Genomic DNA, 24,979 nt, shown 5'->3' with positions numbered 1-24,979 from the left:
GAGAAATTATTTTGAAATAAATGTAGCTTCGTAAAGGGTCGACGATCCCGCCCTTTGGTGGTCATGGTTTTTGATGAATCTGAATAATTACTTGTGAACAATGTAGGGATAATACACGGTTTTTTGTGTATTAACGTCTGCAGAAGCCCGCGGGATTGTTTGTGACCGAGACCGAAGGTCGAGGTCACAAACATATCCCAAGGGCTTCTGCATACGTTAATACACAAAACAAACGTGTATTGTCGCTATTCTTGCATAAAAATATATTTCACGACGATTTATGTATTGTTTTCATATGTGATGACTTGACGATTCCAGTACATTTTTTATTTACCATTCCAGTTGTTCTTGGAAACGGTAAACATGTTTTAAATATCCGTATCCAGGGCCCGGAAATAAACAACACTATCAAAAGCACATCCTGAAGGTTTTTAAGCGATTTTTTTATCTCTCATTATTACAAACATAAAAGTACCAATAATTGTTCATATCATTTCACAATTTGATGGACTCGATCACAATTTCAAGAATAATAACTTTACATTCGAGTTATATTGAGTACGGACACGCAGTTGGAGTACGGATGAGTACGAACGTAGTGTCAAGTTTCCAAGCTGTTTACTGGTGCTGATGATAAACCCGAACAGAAAATGAGGTTTTTTACCTGTAACTTTTTTATTTCTGCAAATTGAAATCAATGGTCGGTATCAAAATAAAGCTTAACCTTTGCTGAAAACTTTATATAATTCAAATTTATATTTAATAAGCAAACTCACACGAAGTGAGGGCCTGAAAGGGGTATGTAAAAAGGGGACTTTATGAACGTTGACTGATGATAAATTCGAACCCTTTGTCATTTACAAAATTTTCTTGGTATTATTATATTGAAACTTTCCCCAAAAAGCTGCAACAGTCATTCCTGATCATGTAATGAAAAGTTAACAAATGTCAGGCCTTCATGTTTCGACAGTGAGCATGCGCAAAAAAATACCCCCTTCCCCAGTAATTTTGAATAAATTTTTTTTATACAAATTTATTTAAGTCATTTATTTATACAGAATATTTACCAATTTTGTTTTGTTTACACCAGTTGGTGTTGTAAGTGGAAACTATTAGATGGTGTGTTCAATTTTATAAATAACCGATTGCATACGAATATTTCCAAGGTGTTCGGCTTTATCATCTGTCCGGGTTTATCATCAGTACCAGTATATAAATTCTTCGAGAAATTACATTAAAACATCCTGACAGATACCCACCAAAATCATAAATATGATACCTAAAAACAAAGAATCGCACAGGTAAACACGCGATTCTTTAACATTCACGGTTGTTTACAAAATCTAAATTGACGCAGAATTCTAAAAGGGGTGTAAACAAGGGAAGAAACGAGTACGAATAATGTTGGGAGCAGCGCATTTGGCGTTAGTTACTGATACAGTAAAACATTCTATGGTTTAGATTGCATCTTTAATGCTTCAAGAAGAGGTTTTTATGAAAGAAAAAAGACGCAGATACCAGATGTCAATCTGCGCAGAATTACATATACGTCCCTGGGAAAGCATTTCAAAAATAAAAATCGGGTTTTAACAGCACGTGAATTGCCTTGTTTGCACACGATTTTTCTCCCGTTAATACATGGGCGGATCCAGTAAAAAAAGTAGTTTTTATGCAAGAATATAAGTAGAGGGTCATATAAGGTCAATTTGTATAAAATTATTTTAGAATTGGGACAGCAGTTTCATTCAAGAAGATTTTTTGAAAGTTTTCAATATATACACATAGGCTAGTATATATATACATATAGGGAAAAGTGAGCACGCCCCCTGGCGGCCATGTTTGTTGACAAATAGGGATAATTTTAACAATCGTGAAAGAGGATTGTATATATCTAAGGATCATTTATGTAAAATAATTTCAAATTCGACCCGGCAATTAATGAGGAGATGTCGTTTGAAGATTTCAATACGCATGACTACGTTCGCATTAAGGTTTAGTAACGGGTCGCTAAGTTTCATATAAATAGGACACGTGTAGCCAGCGTTTTCATTACGATTATCTTTTACATCATGTCAAACTACGACAAGGTACGTATCAGTACGGATAACTACGCTTAATACGTTGAACTACGGATAAATAAGTTTCGACCAAGTTGGACTAAGTCACGCTCAAATGGCCACGGATCGCTCAAACTTTCAAAAGTTGGAGAAACGTGCAAGTTTAGAGTACGGCTTGAATACGTTTCGACCAAGTGTTAAGACGGATTGATACGGATTACTACTTTAAGGTACGGCACAGGTACGGATCGATACGGATTACTACGTTTCTATCCGTGGCTAAACGTAGCTTTTCGCGCGTGTGACTGGGGTATAAAAGACAGTTTACAGTCGGAAAAAAAGTGTTTACTGTTGAAAATGTTGATAGATATGTTAATTACTTACGTTGTAAAGGTAAATAATAGCATATTATTCAATAAATTATATTTTCACTTCATGAACCCATATACACACTCATCCAGTTGACCAATTTACACTGCAAAGGTAAATAAACATGTCCTAGATTGATAAAAGTTACAATTTCGGTAACTCTTCAGAACTGGCACGGAAGAAGGAAGAAAATCGGCAAAAATGCGCGAACCGCTGACAAAATATAATATCGTTATGTCTGCCAAATACAACAACATCATTAATAAAACGGTAGATTCTTATCATGATATTATTATTATATTTAGCTAAATTGCGGTCAGGACCGTGTGGGGTCAGGGAATGTGGGATAGATGAGGGAGGGGGTTCCCATGTCCCAGCGGATTGGGTTTTTTGGGCCTCCCTTTGAAAATGTTGAAAAATGTGCTGCAAGAGATGCGTTCTCTTACTATATTTCAGCATTGATATATTTTGTTTGTCATATTTGTACTACATATATTACAAAGATAATCATTTAAATTCATAGATACTGTGCATGCTTACTTGCGCGGCCGTTAAAAGTAGACCAAACTTCGTTTCAGTGTTGTTATATTTCCTGGTCCTTCGGGATCATTGATTTAAACTCATTTAGATTTTAAGAAGCCGGTGCTAGGGGGCGTGGACAGTGTTGCATTTTCAGTTGCTGCTCATGACCAGACTCAATCAAACCGAGTTTGCTATTTTCACTGCTTGTCTTGTTCTCGGTGCCTCCGAGGGATCTACTTTCCAGATTTTATTTACTTCACCACAGCGGGTGTTAAGTGCTGTGTGGCGGCCGTAAAAGTCCCCCCGACTTCGTCTCAGTGTTGTTATATTTTCTGGTCCTTCGGGATCATTGATTTCAACTCATTTAGATTGGTAGATTGAATATTGCTTAAGCCTGTGTTAGGGGGCGTGAACCGTGTTGCATTTTCCATTACTGCTCATCAACAGACTCAATTAAACCGAGTCTGCAATTTTCATTGTTTGCCTTGTTCTCGGTGCTTCCGATGGATCTACTTTCTAGATTTTATTGGATGTAGAACAATGCACACAAATTAGCAAGTTAGTGCTGACGTGATATTAGATCTTGAAAATGATAAGCTATAGATAAGCTAATTTATCACTGTATATATGCAATTTAGTGCTCTACATCTTGACTTAAAACTTTATTTCAAAAATAACATAAAAATATAACTGCAGAAATGATTATGATATTCTATACAGTTTAAAAATTAAATTTTTGCAAGGTTAACAATACGCTCTAGGTGTTAATTCGATTGATATATGAAACCTTCTGCTTATCAGGTTTGTTGATAAAAAATTAACCACGTGGATATTGTTTACATTCTCTATTTCTTCAGGGTTCATGACCTCGTTAGATCCTCCTCAATTTATTTTTTGAAACTATATATGGACCGTTCCATGAGAAAACCTGTATTAGTGACATAATATAATTATTGCATAATTAGTAGTTTAAAATACTGGAAAATCGCTGTTTTTTTCTTATGTTGCTCCAGAAACTAGAAACTAATATATTGTAATTCTGTCACCTAAGACAAATCAAATTCTACCATATTTTTAATATAAATGTTGTTTCTGTTGTCATGGCAACGGAAATTTCAAAGCACCCATGCGTCATGAAAATATAGAGGTGTATAGATAAAAGACCCGCTATGAAACCAAAAATATACGGTTAAGTTATTTTTCAGTAAAAATCGCTTTAAACTGTTCCTAAATATTCAAATGTATGATGTTAAGTAAGTGTTACGCATAATTTGTTTCATTAATAACTTGAAAAATACATGCCATGCACAACGGCGTCATACTGTTTTCATGACGTTCTTAACGTCACGTCTCAAAATACCCTCGATCGGTGACTAACTTAAAAACATTGTAGCTCTTAAGATAGTGAAGATAATCACTTCAAATTTTCAGATTTAAAAGATAAAAGAATGTTCTTCATGAATTCTTTGTTATCTCAATTTTGAAATTTTTGTCACTAATACAGGTTTTCTCATGGAACGACCCATTTATATATATAAGAGCATTTTTGTGTTTTACATTACATGCCTTCTGTTGCCTGTGCGTATGTAAGGGTTTAACCTGGTGGGGATAACTTTTATTTACACTGTCTGGTGACCTTGGAACATGGTGGGGTAAGAGTGAGGTTAGGTGCAGCATAAACCGCTTTAAACTCCCCAGTGGTAGTTTTACCACTGACCGTTCCAAGGCGGTGCCTCACTGTGTTTCTGTATTTGTTCCTTATATATAAGTGTGTTAATATCAATGTTTTATAAACATTATTGTCCGAGGGTTAAATTATGTTATTTTGAAAATAAATAGAGCTCTTCCTTTTAAGACACTCTGATGCAATTTGTAAATATACCTTTTTCTTCACAATATCCGGTTTTATAACAATTGCCGATGAAACGAACAGACCGCATAAATCTAGGTTAGTTTCTTAGTAGGAAGTCAATTAGTCATGAGAGACAGTGTTATTACCACATCCTAGTTTGTTTATAATTTAAATATTGTCTGCTAAGTATTGTGTGCTTTCAAGTGAAAAATGAATTTATCTCTTTCTAATCGTGTTATTATGTAGGGATAGCGCAGTTTTTTTTCGTGTTATAACATCTTCAGAATCTCTCGGGATTGGTTGGTACTCGAGCCAACGATTCCTGAATAGCGTTATAACACGAAAAGAGCGTGCGCTAACGAGGTGAATGAGTATATTATCCCCGATCGTCATTAAATTCCATGATATATACGTTGATTTTTTTCACGTTAACGTCATTTCCTTTTGAATTATCCGTTTTAGGGCCGTAATTTGCCGCATAATTGCGCTTATTTTAAAAGGTGTTATAACAGCCCGTGAGCGCGAGATTCTCTCTGTTAACACACGTTTTCTTTCCTAATAAAACACCCCCGAAAAGTGACAATAACAGCAATTTTATGCTAGAATTTATTTAGGATAACTAAACAAATGTGTAGTTCAGTAGAATGTTCCTGTTGATTTTTTTACCAAGCTGAGTACTGCAGTTGGTAATATAATACCAACACGTGACAATTCTACAATTCAATATCATTCTCAAATAACATTCTATATCCGTACTATCTTATATTTCTGTATATATATATATATACATCTTGTGTGTAACGTATTTTTCCGGTTTGATACTCATCATATCCGCGGTACGCTTGTTTTTACGTCTTACGTCTTACGCAAGCTATGACAATGCCGTCTCCTTTGAAGTGACGACATACATTTCTTTTTATCAATGAAAGCCCCGGTTGTCAAAGAAAAAACAGTGTAACAATATCTTGTGTGATTCACAGTCACACTATTTTATTGTTGTTTTCGTTTACTTGACTGAAAAACGAGAAATTTTTCTCATCTTTTGCAATTACTGGCAAGTATTTTCATCTTAACCTCTTTATGCACTTTTTGTGAAGGATCGCATAAGGAAGTTAAATTGTTTGATAGCAATCATGGCCAAAATGTCGCGAGGCGCGTTAATACAATATTGACAGGGTGTCAAATGTTTATGTGTTCACTTTTAAAATTAGTTCATTTTATTTGTTTTCTAAATATGGACGTAAAACGTGACAGGAGAATGAAATATACAAGGAAAATGTGTTTGCCATAGTTCTACTATAACGTAAATTTGATTAATTCAATTTGCGATAGCTTGAAAAAAAGATCAATGTTCTAAGATAGATCAACGCGTCAAAACGAGGTTCTATCCTCCAACATATGATTAAACAGAACGTGGTTTACTAAATAGACGGAGCAAAATATTAAACCGTGTCATGCTGGACACAATTGATTCAGCCTTTGAGACCAGTGTACATCTGCAATGTTCGATATTCAGTCAGTATCTTTTTAACAAACACCCCTTTAAACAATTGATAATATTGTCCAAAAGCTCATTATAGAAATTTAGCAGTGTAGACACGGAAGATGTGTTTGCGCTTCAGGAAACACTTCAGACACTTCGAGCACTTTTTAAAGTTTTATCATATCATGATTTTGAAAAATATTGATTCCAAAGATAACTTTATCACAAGTAATACTAGCGGGCTACGAATGTTAGTTGTAGAATTCATTCTTGCTACAAAATCATCAAAACAGGAACTATATTATCAATATCATTATCGTAATCATTTTCATATACTTGTATAAAATTACGTGATAACAAAGCGATGTAGATATCAGATTTCATGATGTTTTATGATCAATGACTTTATAATAACAGTAATAGAAGTCCGCTTAAACCGGTGCTATGGGGCGTGTGAGGTGTAACAGTTGCATATTTCAGTACCTCTCACAAACAGACCCAGTCAAACCGAGTCTACTAATATTTTGCTTGGTTGCATTGTTTGCTTCCAAAGGATAATCTTATTGAATTTATAGACTCATTTATAGTGTTTTATTTTTATTTAAACAAACCATTTCATATAACCACAGGATAACGGTGAACCCTCTCATACGAAAAAAAAAGAGAGAGAGAAAGAAAAAAAACAACAACAAAAAAAAACACGAAAACTAAAAAAGATATAGGGATATTTGTTTGCATCAGCGTAAGATTGAAACATCTTTCACGAGTAAACACTAGATGCAGTAGTTTCACAAGTGGCAAGTGAAAGATATGGTGTTCACGAGTGAATGATGTTTGGAACTTACGTGTAAACAATTATATATTTTATTTCATTTTTTTTTTGGCTAAGTTTTAACATTTTTTAGTTTCTTACCAGTGAAAAATATATTAGGCATTTTAACTGAAAATTCCAGGGATATTGTACTCTAATATATTGTTCACTGAAATACATATAATAAAAGATAGATTTTGAATCCGTGAAAATGCATAGTCTTACAAAAAAAAATCACATTTTAATCTAATCTTGTGTTTATCGAAAAATACATGAAATACCTTTCATCTCCCGTCGAAGGCGGAGAGATATTGTTTTGACGCTGTCCGCTCGGGAGTAAAAGCAGCGTTTTGCCGGTTTGATTTGTTTGGGAAAAAAAATGAAAATGCTTATACATGTAATTCAAGAAGTATTTCAACAATACCAACTCACATACTTATTGATAAGCACATAACCATTGCTCACATATTTCATTATTTCCTTTAACCAAGTAAAGCAGAGTTTTCCCCTTGATTTTATAAAAAAAAAGTAAAAATGCTAATAAATCAAAAAGGGATTTTAGTTAGAAACACTAAACCTCACATAATGACTAATTAGCCCACGGCCTTTGGTCACATGTAGTATCATCATTCTTGCCCAAGTAAAAGCAGAGTTTTTCTTTGATTTGATCAATAAAAGGGATTTTTGATGTACCTAAGTAACCTATTGATGGATCTTCGCGGAACTTTACACAAATGGCGATGGTGCATGCGTATCTTTCAGATATTGCACTTTGTTCTAAAATAAAAAAAATCCTCAGAACAAAGTAATCTATTGATGGAACCAGCAAACCTTAGCATGGTGCTTCTGTACATAACTTGTGAGTATCTGGAAAATAAATATATTTCAAAATACAGACCCTTCTTTCACGAAACAATTTATTCGGCGGGGGATATAAATTCATGGAATTTACTTGTTGAACTTTAAAGAAAGTGAGCATGAATAATGCATACTCGGTTATTAATGTTATCGTTGTGCTTAGTTTTAAAAATGTCATTTGAGTATCGCTTTAAGAATTGACGCTGTCTTTTAATTGAGGGCTTTCTTGCTGAAAATTTTGTTTCATTTAAAAATATCTGCATATATAAGTTTGTTTCAAAAATAAATGTATTAATTTTGCATGTACAATCTGGATAGTGATATTATTGACAAACAGAGAAAAAAAAACTCCTGTCATTTATAATCATTTCGAAAAGTTTTAGAGAAATTGCTTATAATGTATGCAATGTCACATTCGAGTTGAACAGTTTCACATTAAAAATATCTTGTGACGTTCCTCGACGATTTTTTTCACATGTGATAATTTTATTTTTATTTTTATTAGAATTTGGGGATACAATTTGTAATTCTCTTCCGCTTTGTTGAAAAAAAATTGTTTAGTTGGTGACTTTTATTCTACATCACTAAAATCGTTTTTTTTAACCCAAACCTCTTTCATAAAAGAAATACTGCTTTTTTAAAATGATTTAAAACGTAATGGTCACCCCTATACTTTATGTAATTATAAATTTCCGAAAATGTTGTGCAAAACAGCCAATTACTAAGACCTAGTCCAACTCGTGACGTAATTGTCATTATCATTTCTTTTTTCAGTCAACTACAGTTACGGATCAGGACAAGTTCAAACCTATGTCGGAATGTTGTTTTTTTTTTATAGCAACATAATATAATAGAAGGTACTCTGGCTTATACAAGTAATCTAGTGTTTTTAATAGTGCTTACCGATAGAATTCTAATATTGTTCGGGCAGATGTTTTATTCTGTTAATAAGTGCAATAAGATCATGAAATGCTGTACAGTATCAACACTCCCTGCTATATTGTGTTCTTGGTAGATTTCTGTAAACTTTAAAGATGATAAAAACACAACAATAGTTCAGAACGAGATGCAAATTTATTGTGCAAAACCCTAACATGAAGCGGTAAATCTTTATATAAAGAGGTCAGTAAGGGTTCATCATGTGTGATAATGCTACATCTTCCTTTTTTCAAAAATTATAAAGAAAAAGCCTTGAAACATTATTTGATTAGGTACTTGCTTCTTGAGATCTAATATGAAGATTTTAACAATACCATCGGAAGGTTCTTGATGGAGAATACTGGGCGGAAGTCTAATGGCGCCGAATGGATTTTTTTCACATGTTCTGTTAAGGTAACGGTGGTTGTGGAGTTAACTGCGCCATTTAAGCTGTAATAAGATATTCACAACCGTCAAGCATGAATAGGTAAGCGGCAATATGCTTCCAAGGTATTTTGAGTAAGATGTGGGGATGCATTGGTTCCTTTACATTCGATGCTCTATGTGACATAGACATAGACATAGAGGTAATGCTAACATGTCATTGACATGTTTGACTATGCCTGACCAGAACATATATCTGGCTCTGTTCAGCGTTTTAGTTACGCCAATATGACCTACAGGAATGGCGTTGGTCATTTCAGTACGCACCAATGTTTGGCCACAGGATATAATGCCATTTGCTGTTGAGAGTTCCAGAACTCTGCAATTAAACTTGGACGCTCTTGTCATGATTCAGGCATGTCTCAGTAATAGTTTGTGTCAGCACTTTAACATGACTGTATCACTGTGTAGCTAGCCTGACCTCGGGTAATATATAATATTATTTCTTCATTCACCGGTTAATATTAGTTACACCGCTTGTTGTTGACAGGATACGTTATATACGCTGTAGAGGAAATCCATACTACCTTTTACATCCTCGCTGTAATTGACATAATCTTTATATTAATAAAGCTACTTACAGTTACAGTGCAGACTGGAATCCTGCAATCTTAATTCTCAGGCCATCATGCTTTGATTATAGTTGAATGAGCTGATTAACACCAGCCATGAAATGTAAAATGAACTGTATTTTGACGGAATCACAAAACATAGAGGCTTATTTATACAGGTTGTGAACTGGTTTTGAAAAACATTTATGTTCCATCCTTTCGAAAAATCATCAGATTACACGATGTCAGAAATGTCTTTAAACTTCGGCTTTCGTCCCGTTTCCTGTTAATTATTTATCTTGCAGGTGGATTAAATGATCCTACAGCAAACTATTGTCTTACAAATGTGTTAATTCCTTTGCTTTACGATGATATAACTTAATTTTTTTATCTTGGAAACGATATCTATAGCTGGAGCTTATAATCTGACTTGATTTAATTACGCTAGCGATGCGGCAGCCATTTTGTTTTTAATAAAAATTCATATCTGAAATATACTAGCAGGATATGGAATATATCCTGTCTCCACGTGACGTCTGTTGACCAATAGAAATGCAAGGATCTTGTAGGAGGCAAGATAACTGTTGACAACCTATAAACATGTATGTATGGGCCGTCTTATAATTTCGGGTATGTGTCTCTACCAAAGTTACGGGACATTGTATCTGACACAGAGATACATGTACTTGGTTTACAGACTTAAATGAGCCTTTGTATGTCTTGCTTTACAGTATAGCTTAAAGCGCCTTAGGCCCAGAAGTATGGCTACTTTGAGCACAGTATCTTTCTTTGGTGGTTTAGGTATGGGATGCAAAGGTAATGGGCTTACCGTCTTGCAAACACGTGTAACTCATGCCACGAGAACTTGCATCTATCTGTAATTTGATCATTTCTTTGCAACTGGGATGTAGAATGCTAAAACTGATGCCTTTGACATTGCAATTTTGAATATTTTGAAGACACCATATTTAACACTGTCCCAAAAGGAGTCACTTTCTGATAATGTTATATTGTTATTTTGGTTAACTATCACAAAAGCACTCTTCAAGTGCAGTGTGTCTGCATATACTTGGACTCGGTAATGTTAAATGGGATCATGGATCCATTCAATGTTTGTTGATAAAAGAATTCCGCTTAAGCCAAAGTAAAATGATTGTGGTGTGTTGCACATTTCATTGCCTTTTATGATCAGATTAAATCAAACCGGATTTGGTTATATTTTTCTGCCTGGCCAAGAATCTATGATATATTGCAAAATCTGGCTCTCAGCCTGCTAACGAGTTTGCAGTTGCTCTCACAGAAAGCTAGGTAAAAGGTATCCGCAGGATTAGAAAGCTTCGGTCTGTTTCGTTTATTTTTAGTTAACTCCGGATAATTATACAGATCGTCGTTGTAGTTTAAGGCTAGAGAGATCAAATCAAGAAGACCACATGTCGTCAGCATGGGATAATTCCGAATACGATAGACGCTCAATAGTATGATTAAGCGTAAGATATAGTCATGTTCTTAATCGACGCATGACAGATATGTGTACAGACCACTACTCCCACAATATCCACAGTTTACTGCTTTTGTCGTATTTCCCGTTCTACTGTTACCTTATTTTGACGTGCATTTAGCATAGAGATATGCCGTTTCATTGCACCATAATTCTAATATTGTCCGTAATACTCTGACTGTAAAGCGGCCAAACCTTTGGCCAAAGGGCAATAATGGGACACAGTCGGTGATTTTTAAATATTCTGATCCATTTTCGATATTTGTATTTAACACCTCTTGTAAGACTAGTTCCTATGACAGAGCCGAATTCTGATGATATAATGATATATATGTAACTGAGTCGTCTGCTTTGATGTTCCCCTTACATTCGGAAAAAAACTCTGGTAATTTCGAGGCCGGCCCGAGCCTCCATTTTAATAGTAATAATAAATGTATAAAAAACACAATCATAACACTTTTTTAAAATTTTTACAGAAATGAGTCGAGCAATAATATTGCTTCGTAAATACTTGTATACTTTTAAAATGCTTATGCAAATTCTCCACAAAAGTCCGTGTGATAAACCATCCAGGAAATGAACACAATTATAGGCATACTTATTTCACAAAGCACAAAAAAATATGTCATACATGCGAACAACCAAAGGGCAGTAACTCTCCTAAACATCTATTAAATGTTTTTGCGTAGTAACTGCCATTTACAAAAATGACTTCCTTTCGCTCTAAAATTTTATACAAATGCAAAGAAACAAATATTGTTTAATTAAAAAGATGTTCCTGTCACAAGCACATAGGTACACACTTTTATATACATTTCAAATATTGCAACAATTTGTCGCATTTTCTATTTACAGGGCTGTATACTTACATAATACAATGTTTCTCGATACATGCTGAATAGAGTACACGTTGCCAATTTCCTCAATCTAAAGGTTACGTTTATACGCGGACAGAATCCTCTACCATCGAGAAGGAAGTCGCCTGAAAAGTACATGGCCTCTTAAGTTTTAAGTACACTTGTACCGAAGTTGAATCCCTTACCATCACGAAGGAAATCGTCTGAAGAACATGGAGGTCAATCCAATGATGATATAGTCATATTATGACAAGATACTTCAATCGATTTACGAGAAATGGTTGTTTAAATTGTCTTTTTCTACTTTTTGCTCTGGCTGCCCCTAAATAGACATTCGGCAGTTGATACATTAGAGTGATCCAATGGTAACATTTTCTGACAACGAAACCAGGGGCCGTGTGTTCAAACCCCAGTTCCTCCAACTGAAGGTATTAACATTGGGATGAGTCCCTTATACGGGTGCTTTACACTAAAAAGCGTTTTAAGTTGGAACATCTTCTGTATTTTGCACTATGTTTTAATTAGCATTACTAAAAGTCTTCTGGAGTAGTCGCCCAATGGCATATGGGTTACTAGTGGCAAGTATAAATGAACTTATAAACAAATAAGCAGGTGATTCATTCAAACATTAGATTAATGATTCGCTATCAAGTGACGGACGAGGTAACATCGAAGGAAGGTGAATCTATCTGTAATACATGTATATAAGTCAGCTTTGGAAAAAACAAGCTTAAAGTCTTAAAGACATATGTAATACAGTCATACGATACAAAGTCCTTCTAATGGCCAGTCAAGTATAGTAGTTCCAGTGTAAAGGAGATTTAGCTCAACATAATTAATTATTTGTGTGTTGATAGTTTCAAATTTTGAGTGATTCCCTGATTCCTGAGATTACTAAGCTCACAATCTAAAACATTGAAAAACATCCGTATACGTATCAATAGGCAAATACATGTATTAGTATTTGGTTATTGGCAATTAGCAAGTGGCAGATAACATTCAACAAATGGAAATAAGCATGTCCCAACCCGCATTGCATACTCTGGAAATAAAACGGTTTGTGTATTCGAAACCTTATTTAGTACGTCAAATTCACTCTACTATATATTTGACCAGCATGAATGATTACTTGACTCGATATAAACGACAGATATATTTTGCATTGAAGTGTCTGAACCCAGTTTAGATTTATGTTTATACTTGTTTTGTTCCTCTCAATACCTGTTAACACTTCTTTAGTCTGAACATGTCGATAAGAAAAGAACTTTTCTTCGTGCGAAACTGACGTATCTTTATACAAATGTATTTGTGATAGAATAGTTTTATTGGGAGAAATTGCTGTCTGCAGCAGACGTAATAAATTATTATAAGTTAACCCTTAGTTTCGAATCCTATATCAAATGTTATCATTGAATAAATACACTGTACTTGGATATGTCACGCATGCATTTGCTTTGAGTGGAAAATACATTCCTTATTTTATCAGTTGACATACTGATAGATGACAATATTAATAACTGCTGTGTGCAATGAAAAAAGGTTTATTCTAAATCTTCAGGAATTGCTTAAATATTTTTAATGAAAGTACTGCAAACATTATTCGATTATATGTGTAATGTGGACATTCACAGCTTCGTTAGACGTATTGATATTTACCGATGGAAGTTTGCGAGAAATATCCCAAAGAAAACTATACCATGTATTGCAATAAACATGACATCATGTGTTGCAAACTTTGCACCGATGAGGATCACAGGTTGATTCTTTTTAAATCAACCTTTATTTTGTCCCCGGTAACTGTTTCTTTGTTAATTTGCATAGGTAATTATATGTGGCTCCTTTCTGCACCTTAGTGCATCCGAACGTGTGTATTACCCAATTAAAATAGCCGGAAGAGAGGGTAAAGAGAGTGTATACCTTCAAACTGAAAGTGCTCCTGTTTAAGAAAATTAATTTCGGAAATTTAGCCCTTTGAAAAAATCTAGCAATCTCATTATGGACAGTTTGCCTATATGATGGCACCCTACCATTTCTACTTATATAATAGATATCGAAACAGAAATGTTAATGTTAGAATTGTCTGATGTACTCAAGCATTGGAGTTTATCATCACGATTGTTAGCAGCTTCCATCTACATACCATAAAATACCAGGCAGAAAAAAATGATAATTTAAAGTTTCTAGGTATATGGGGTTAGAAACATAAGAATACATGATACCAGTTATACATTTATGTAATAAATATATTTGGTTTTACACATCGATGCAAAATTGATCAAATGCCGTGTTTCAAGCTTTTGATAATTACACTGAAAGAAAGTCCACATTGGTTTGGCACAAGCGATCACTTTCCATAAGCCAGATGAATCATCTACTTTGTCTTTTGCAGAGGCTGCAATGACATTGACTATATTTTTTAAATATGAAAAAAAATGTATTAGACATAACAAGAAACCCAATGACTTTGTTCGAGGAAGAAAGAAAAATATTTAGGCACAAGAGAGTTCATCCAAAGAGAAATCAAGAAGACATTCGATGTTGAAAAGGATGTGATGACAGAAATAAAACAATACAAAGACGATTAGAAGTGAAATTAGATTAACTAGAAAATCAGTCAATAGAAGAAGTGAACGAAACATGCAGGAATATAATTGTGAAGATGAATGACACTGTTAATGAGCTGGATAAACACTTAAACGATATAAACGAGGATTTGAGAGTAACTGATGGAGAAAGTGAGACATTGAATATGCGCTCGAAAAAAAAAAGTGTGTTATTTTCGCAGTGCAGCTGGAATCAAAAGAAGAATTCAGAATTGAAGGTCTTAGTACTTCTATTGAAAAACTTATTGAAACACCTCTGGATAACATGGATGGACTGGCTAGGGTTAAAATACCTTAACACGCAGTTCCAGATAAGGTTATTGATATAGAATTTGAAACCGATTTGTAAAAAAGATAGTATAAATCTAGATGTAGACCCAGTAGGGATATGCCAGATCAAAAATGGTAGGTTAGCTGTTACATTACGCAGGATAGAGACAGTTCAGTTTGTACATTATATGGACAAAACCATGGCAATGGCAAAAAGGTTTTTAGTTGGCGCACCGTGCAATTACATATCCTGCTTTGACCTTGACCTTTTTATTTTATGAGGAGGAGGAGAAGACGATGAAATGTCAGGGCACATCAGGAAATACGACATGTCTGGCAACCTTCTATCCATCATTGAAACTGATGAAGAAGGCAATAAAATGTTTACTAACCCGCTACATATGACCTCCAGTCAAGACAAAACAAGACTGTTAGTTACGGATACAGACGGCAGTGTTGTGGTTATAGACAAACTAGGTAGGGAAGTGTCACAGTACCTCACCAATGTACACTTATATTCCCTACACATCATGTACACACGTGAACCGTACTCACCATGTACACACGTGTACCGTATTTACTATGTAGATGCGTTCACCGTGCTCACCATGTAGGCACGTGTTCCCTACTCAACATGAAAATACGTGTTCCCTACCCACCACGAACACCTGTGCATCGTAATCACCACGTACACACGTGTACCGTTCACCATGTACACAGTATGTTCCCTAATCACCATGAACACACGTGTATTGTACTCACCATGTACACGCGTCTACCTTAGTCACAATGTACATTCTTGTACACTACTCACCATGTACAAATATGTATCCTACTCACCATGTACCCTATTCATCATGTGTATAAGTGGATTCTACTCACCATGTACATTCATGTACCATGCTTATCGTGACAAAACGTATACCTGACTAATAGTGTATTTACATATACTCAACTACCTATCGCATATGTATACACTACTCACTCACACATGTGCCCTGCTAACATTGATTTCCACGTACAATCATATACCTGACTCGTGTTTTGAGCTGTACCCTTCTCCTCATGTATACTTGTGTTTACATGTACCTAACTTTACAAACAGATACCTTATTCACCCTGTACATGTGTGTATACCACTCATAATGTTGCATGTAGTATGTAGAAATTGTCATGTACAGTATATTGGTGAAACTACCCAGCAAGCTTCTCGCCGTATGAATAGCCATAGATTTGACATAAACGCTTTTAGCGTTTCATTTCTATAGTGTTGGCCATAGAATTTCTGATTTTAGTTTTATGCCTATTGGCAGTGTGATGATAAAATGAACAGGCTGCTGAAAGAAAGCTTTTGGATGCACAAATTAGGTACTGTATATCCACAAGGCCTCAATTTAAAGGCCATGTTTAATATACAGCATCTCATTTGACTTTATATTATCAAATATGCGTCATATGATGTAGTTGATGATGTGGAAAACATATTTTAAGTTTAAAAATAAATCCATTTGCTTATAACAGAGATGGATTGAAAGTGCACCAATACTTAGACCTAAAATTTTATATAAAAAACGGAGATGGTTCGTGAAAAAATGGTGCAAGACGTATGGACCTTGTGTCATATGATTTTTTGTTTGTTTTCTTTTTCTTTTCTTTTGTTGGGCTTAACGTCGAGTCTACACAAGTATAGGTCATATGGCGTCTTGTCATGTGATGTGAATGATAATGTGGAAATGATGTGGACCAACTATTTAAATTCTAAATCAAATCCATAGAGTAATAACTGAGACAGAGTGGAAGTGCACCAGTTTTATTTTTACAAAAACGTCTAAGTAAAGTTTAATAATATATTTATTGCAACTATTACAATAACATGAATGGTAACAATACATATATATAGTGCAAACGGGTCGGGCTTCAAGTTTGAGCAACAGCCCTCCCAAAAACGTCACAATTTCACATATATATCTGTTCAAATACTTGCATTGTCATACAATTAATACTGTATGGTAGATCTATTACAGTGTAGAAAATGTATAACTACGTAATGACACACAAAAATACAAGATAATTTAAGGTATTGGACCCGAAATAGAATACCTCCTTTTTGAAGAATATTCAATTCCTACCATAAACCTACTTGACAGCAATTTTCAGGGGGGCGTAGGTTCAAGCCCCACTGGGACCAAATTTGTTTTTTCAGTATTTTCCTTTTTTCTAGAAAGTTTTTACATCTTTGAAGACTTATTATGGATGTTTTGTACATAAGTGGAAAATTTTCATTTTATAAGCGATTTCTTGCTGTTCAAAGTGAATTTACCTCTGAATCAGGAGGGGTAGTGTTAGACATCTTTAAAAATACTGAGTTATATGCGGTAAATGTTCTCTATTTTGCCTTTATTCTTTAGATTACATATTGTGGAAGAAATGCAGGTAGGTTTTACTTCTGCCCCAAGGCTATTTTTTAATGAAGTGGGCAAAATTCAAAACAGACCCGCAGGATTCGACCTTAATTTTTTAATGTTGGGAATAGAATTCTGTCTCATTAAATCTGTTTACTTGAGGCACCCTAGTAAAAAAATGATATTTACAGTTTTATTTTGTGTTTTATAATTTTTTAACAATAGTTTGATGTTTCTTTTATCAAAATTAATGCTGTAATAAATTCTTGCAAACGTTTTTGATAGTGGCCATCACATTGAATTTCGCCTCTACTTGAGCTCGAGGTAATACCATAAATTATACAAAATTTACAAAAAACGAAACGGTAAAAGTTGTTTAAAATTTGCAACACATGGTCAACTTTAAGAATATACCAAGTAAATGCCATTTTTTAAACATTACTATTAGGGGTTCAATACCTTAATTTTGAGATTGAGAGAAGTGAAAGAAAAAAAGGAGAAAAAATTACGTCTAAGTAAAAAGCGCGATAATTCATGAAATATTTGTGCGAGAGTTAATACCGTTGTGCTATATGATGTGATTGATAATGAGGAAAAAATATCCTAAGATTGAAGCACATTCGTCTAACAATAACAGAGGTAAAAGAAAGAGCATCAAAACTATATTTAACCAAGGACTCCGTGTCGAATAGGATAGTTTTACATTATACCTTAAAATGGATGATTGATAAATAAATCGAGGATATTCAAGTTGTTTGCATAAATATCGATTTTATTTTCATCGAGTGGTATGAAAATAAAAGCATACTCTATTTATGCAAAAACTTGAATTTTCTGTTTATTATATTACATTTTCCGTACAGCCGAAATTTAGTCTTATTTTAGAAATAAACGGAAAACGTTACCTTAACAGCATCGGCAAAGACATTAAACAAAAAAGCGTAGTTGTACGAGTTGCGTACAGGACGCAGTTCCCGAAAATTTCGACATTTTGTTGGTTCGAGTAAGGTCCCTTCGCGGAAGGTTAACGTCATGTACCCGTACAAATACCGGTTAGAACATACCATAGTCGGGCTGCGTTCACTGTAAATTCTATATTTTGACTTGAAATAATTTGCTTCACTATCCGTATACTGTACTTTCTTTTCACTTCAACTGGTAAATCTACCAAAGTCACTGCCAAAGAATACTAAAGAAAATATAGAAAAAAAAATCATTACAGTGAAAATATAAAAAAATTGTTTTACTGCAATAAAAAATAAATGCAACGAAAACATGAATTATATGACTATCAATATTTTTCAGTATTTATAATGAAATTTTTTATTTGGAAATGTTGATGGGACCTCTGTGGCCGAGTTGTTAAGGTCGATGACGTCAAATCATTTGCTCCACATCCTTGTGGGTTCGAAACTCATTCGGGACATTGAATTCTTCATGTGAGGAAGCCATCAAGCTGGCTTACGGAAGGTTGATGGTTCTACTCAGGTGCCCACTCGTGATGAAATAATACACGGAGAGGCACCTAGGGTCTTCCTCCACCAACAAAGCTAAGATGTCACCATCTATGAGTATGTCGGTGCAACGGTAAACCCCCAAAAAATAAATTGGGATTGTTAAGGCGTTGCATGGTATGGGCAAACGCAGTAAGAGTAACATTCTGCTTTTATTTCTCTAAATTTATTTTACTAGATAATTATTATCATTCTTTATAAATAAGTTATAAAAAGTGTTTATTTCGTGAAAAAAGGGATAAATAATTTTGTGAACATGTACTGGCCTTAGAATGGCAATCACAATATAGCAATTTAAATGAACCATTTAAAATCGCAACTGAATTATTACAAAAATCTTATTTGTAAGTTTTAGTATATTGACAATAACAATAGCGCGTTGTAATCAGAATGTAATTACGTAAATAACAATAGCGCGATGTAATCAGAATATAATCACGTAAATAACAATAGCGCGACGTAATCAGAATGTAATCACGTAAATAACAATAGCGCAATGTAATCAGAATGTAATCACGTAAATAACAATAGCGCAATGTAATCAGAATGTAATCAGGTAAATAACAATAGCTCGATGTAATCAGAATGTAATCACGTAAATAACAATAGCGCAATGTAATCAGAATGTAATCACGTAAATAACAATAGCGCGATGTAATTATAATGTAATCACGTAGTAAACACGATCCCGGACATAAGTAACATCTTCATTCTAGATGATTCGATATAACATTTATTCAAAGTTATAAAGCTGTAGCTCTTCTAGATTTTGAGAAAAAGACGAACATAAACTTCTTAGTTAAACACTGAATTCAAATTTTTTAAGCACAAAAGGGCCATAATTTTGACAAAATGCATATCAGAGCTAAGGTTCTTGGCCTACTACTTAGCCTTATGATGATCAACATTTGTGCAAAGCTTCAAAGCTCTAGCTCTTATAACTTTTGAGAAAAGGTGGACATAAACAAAACAAAACAAAACAAGAAAAAAAACATCACGTGACAACAATACCGCGTAGAATTTTCAAAATTCAGACTAGTAAATAATATGAGTTGACCTGCACATCTATCTTCAATGCTTTTGACTAAATGTATTATCTGGTAAAGACTCTGCTTGTTCTAGTGATGGGCATAATGGCGCGCACAATTACTGCAATAGGTAACATTTACTGATGTAATACCACCCGCACTAGGTAGGATTGTTGATAAATATCGTGTTACAGTTTGATATAGATATATCTTTTAGCTGTTTGTGATTTGCAAGATCAATATCATGACCCGGACATCTATCCTCAATGCATTGGACCTCACTTAATATTACTTCACATAAAGATTCTGCCTGTGATAGGGATGAGCATAATGATGCGCATTGCTCGTGTGATAGATTACAGTTACTGATGTGACACGACTCTAGACAAGTAGGATTAATACCTGTGTCAGATATCGTGTTACAGTTTATTACAGATAATTGCTTTAGCCTTTTGTTATCCGTAAGATCAAGATAATGACCGTCACAAGCTTTCTCAATGCATCTGATCGTATCTAATTTGAGATCATCTAAAGACTTTGCTTCTGATAGGGATGAGCATAATGACGCGTATTGCTCGTGTGACAGATTACAGTTACTGATGTCACACGACTCGAGACAAGCAGGGTTTATACTTGTGATAGATATCGTGTTACAGTTTGATACAGATAAATCTTTTAGCAGTTTGTGATTTGTAAGATTAATATCATGACCCGTACATCTATCCTCAATGCATTGGACCTCACTTAATATTATATCACACAAAGATTCTGCTTGTGATAGTGATGAGCATAATGACGCGCATTGCTCGTGTGACAGATTACAGTTACTGATGTGACACGACTCTAGACAAGTAGGATTAATACCTGTGACAGATATCGTGTTACAGTGTATTACAGATAATTGCTTTAGCCTTTTGTTATCCGTAAGATCAAGATAATGACCGTCACAAGCTTTCTCAATGCATCTGATCGTATCTAATTTGAGATCATCTAAAGATTCTGCCAGTGATAGTGATGAGCATAATGACGCGCATTGTTCGTGTGACAGATTACAGTTACTGATGTCACACGTCCTGAGACATGCAGGGTTTATACTTGTGATAGATATCGTATTACAGTATGACATAGACAAGTGGTTCAGCTTTTTGTGATTAGTAAGATCAAGATAATGACCTTCACATGTATCTTCAGTGCTTCTGAATGCTTTTAATTCAAGACAATATAAAGATTTTGCGTGTGACAGGGATGTGCATAATGACGCACATTGCTTGTATGACAGATTACAGTTACTGATGTTACACTGCTCGAGACGGGTAGGATTTATACCGATAATAGATATCGTCTTACAGTCTGATATAGATAAATTCCAAAGCCGTTTGTGACTCATAAGATCAAGACAATGACCTTCGCAAGCACCCTCAATGCATTTGATCTCGTCTAATTCAAGATTATGTAAAGATTCAGCGTGTGAAAGTGATGTGCATAATAACGCGCAGTGCTCGTGTGATAGATTAAAGTAACGGATTTCACACGACTTGAAACAGGTAGAATTAAAACCGGTGATAAAGATCGTGTTACAGTCTAAAAGAGATAATTGCTCTAGCCGTGAGTGATTCGTGAGATCAATATAATGACCGCTACATGCATTTTCAATACATTTGATGCCCTGTAATCTAAGATGATATAAAGAATTTGCGTGTGTAAGGGATGAGCACAATGATGCGCAGTGCTCATGTGATACATTATAAGAAGCGTGACAAATGATACATGACTTCAACATAGTAGGATTTATACTCAAAACATATATCTTAATATCTAATAACATTAACTTCTGTAGTTCTTGAAGATTAGTCAAATCAATGATATGACCCTCACAATCATCTTTAGTACATTCGATGAAACCTATTTCAAGAGTCTGTAATGATACTGCTTTTGACAGACATGATGATAGCAACGATGATTTCTCGTGTGACAACTTACAGTCTGAGATTTCACAGACTTGGAGGCAAGAATGATTTATATCAGAAACCAGTATTTTACTGTGGGGTAAAGCTAGTTTTTCCAGTTCTCTATGATTTTTAAGATCTATAGCATGACCCTCACATTCTTCTATATTACAATCGATGAACGCTATATCAAGTGTCCGTAGTGATACAGCATGTGACAGGCATGAGGATAACAACGAAAACTGCTCATGTGACAACACACACTCGAACATTTCACAGGACTGAAGCGAACTAAGATTTATACCTGAAACTGACATTTCAGTGTTCCATAATTCTATTCTCTGTAAATTTCTCTGATTCGTCAAATCAATGATATGACCATCGCATTCCTCTTTAGTACATTCCGTTTCATGTATTTTAAGAGTTTGTAACGATATTGCTTTTGACAAGAATGATGATAACAATGAACTTTGTTCGTGTAATAATTTAAGATAACGAACACTACACGTTTCGATACTAGCAGTTTCTAAACAACTAAAACACATTTTTAACCATATCTCATCAATGTCAGAGCACATATCAAAGTGACGCAGTTTAAACTTAACGATGGTTTCTTGATCAACGGAATTATGTTCTGATAAACAAGCAAAAGCCAAACCCTGTATCTGCTTTACTACATGAAGGAAATTTTTCTTATCCATATTCTCGCCGCTTGGTGTCAACTTATAAATGCATTCACAAACATGTTCTGTAAGACCAGGAACTAGTCCACACATCATGATAAGTACATTTTCTAATCGCAATATTTCGGCAATAGACGTTTTTGGTGTGACTGCTATGATACCTTCGAGTATAGTAAGGGGAGTAACCGAAGAATGGGCAACTGAAATTTCGGATAGGTAACAGCAACAAGTAAATAAAGTAGCAAAAAACTCCACGTTAGAAGTGTGAGTAAACGAAAGTTGTGACTTCTCAAATGTTGGGTCGGAACAGTTGACTTCAGTTAGAATACCAGTCCGCAAAATTGCAGAAATTTCATCAGCTGATACACCCAACTGTTTAAGCTTGTTCCGACCAAACACAAGTGATGAGACACTTTCCGCTTTTTGTATATACGTGTGATAAGCAATTTTACCTATAAGAAGAAGCAGCTCTCGATTATCTTGAAGTCTGGCAAAATCATCAAACGATTTTGGTAGTGGAAGTTTTCCGAAATTGTCACTTTGCAGCTTAGGGTTATCCTCATGTCTTTCACGTTCCCATCCAAGCACAGCATTAACAATGTGTAAGTAAACAGAAGTTCTAGATTTACCTATTTCATAATTACTGCAATACAGCCAGATTATCTGTTGCAGCAACATCGGAGCATTGTGTATATATCTGAATGGTAAATTCGAAAGTGTTTCATAAAAGGTTGCGACAGCTGACGTTTTATTCAACAACTTCATGAAATTTTTTATCATACGTTTGACAGAGCTTTCTTTTAAACCTAAGAGAGTTACTTTCAAATTGTATTCTGATGATTTCAGATTTAAGATACCGCGAGATGATGGCCGAGATGTTGTAAGTATTGTTGAATCACGTGCAAAACGAGATGTCGGTATCCCGTGTAGCGACTGCCTGTTTGATCTAGGTGGTGTCCACTCGTCTAAACCGTCTAACAGAATGAGAATACGATCCGATTCGTCTGTAAATATGTCGTCAACCAGTGTCCTATATTCGTTCCATCGGGCTTTTATCATATCGACAGTGTCATAAAAATCCTCCTGCATTTCACGTAAAGGTATATAAAATAAGAAATCAAATTGATTCATATCGCACGTATTATATTCTTCTACTTGCATCACGCCGCCGTTGTCCATGACGTCAGATTTGCTAGTGTTTCCTCTTTTTGCAATGGAGCGGCACCAGTTTTGCAACATCATTTTACAAAAGGAGCTTTTTCCCGTGCCTACGTCTCCTACGATAAAAATTTTCCTATTGTTTTTATCATCTGTGTAAAATAAGTCGCGATATCTTTCTATATGCTTGTTTTTTGTTCCTCTGTCTATTCCAGCTTCTGTGAGGTTTCCGACGTTACGATCCTCTATTTCTTCGATCACCATTCTAGGCGATACATATACGTCGCTAATATTGACGTCATTTTGTTGCGTCATCAGTGGAGAAATCCATGTCTTTACATAATGTTGTTGATATTCATCCATCAGGTGTTTTTGCAGACCTGAAAATGTTGTATTTTTCAATTCTGAATCAAAGGTTAGTACCAAACTTGCGTTTGAAGGTTTTATACATATTCATATACTACATATTTTACTGGTGTATTAACAAATGTTGGTCAGAAATGAGTGTTCAAAACCAATGCGTACAGAATAAATGAGTCACCAACAAAACAATGTTAAAATTAAGGTTTTGCACAGATGACTTGTACTAATTCCTCAAATATGACACTTGTAGAATCTATATAGGAAACAAAACAGACAGTGAATGGCGGCAGTGTAGATGAAAGAGTTCCTATACTTTCCCACCTACATTAAACAAACACCCTATGTCAGAATACATTACCCATGATCAAGCACTTGGTCTTGGCCTGCGACTGTTTACGACTGCTTTACATTTTAACATCATCAAAATGAAAGGTGTTATCAAGTTCTATAGAAACTGCGAAAATAATCAAGCGGTCCCATATATGCCCAAAGCGTTATAACAGAAAATTTAAAGAAAAAGCGATACTTAAAGAAAGTTTTGGTGTGAGGTAAGAGGGGAAGCAGTGTCCACGCGCATGTGCATGACCGTGCGCGTTTTTGTTTGGAGGTGGTGACAGGATACTACAAGGGCAATAAATTAAATGAATTTTTTTAGGGTTGGGGTAGAGGGTGGGGTTGTAATGTACATTTTCGTAGTCTGAACATCGCCTCATCACCACCCGCCTATCTCCCACGTTTCTTTAAGAAAAGGCGTAGGACTCGAACCCACAATCCTGATTTTGTGGTATTGAC

The 24,979-nt window shown here is 34.9% G+C and overlaps 1 protein-coding gene across 2 annotated transcripts in view; it reads right to left on the bottom strand.

The window, feature by feature from the left end:
• Positions 1–16,998: 16,998 nt before the first annotated feature.
• The window catches only part of LOC123554110 (uncharacterized), a 44,753-nt gene continuing 36,772 nt past the window's right edge, over positions 16,999–24,979 (bottom strand). For both annotated transcript variants that reach the window (XM_053517662.1, XM_053517663.1), the window contains exon 6: positions 16,999–24,204. In XM_053517662.1, coding sequence (XP_053373637.1) covers positions 20,198–24,204 — 4,007 coding nt within the window. In that variant the 3' untranslated portion in view covers positions 16,999–20,197. The remainder of the gene's footprint in view (positions 24,205–24,979) is intronic.

The sequence above is a fragment of the Mercenaria mercenaria genome, chromosome 11, assembly GCF_021730395.1.
Source record: "Mercenaria mercenaria strain notata chromosome 11, MADL_Memer_1, whole genome shotgun sequence".
Lineage (NCBI taxonomy): Eukaryota > Metazoa > Mollusca > Bivalvia > Venerida > Veneridae > Mercenaria > Mercenaria mercenaria.
Note: the sequence above shows the minus strand (reverse complement) of the source record. Positions and strands in the feature narration are given on the sequence as shown.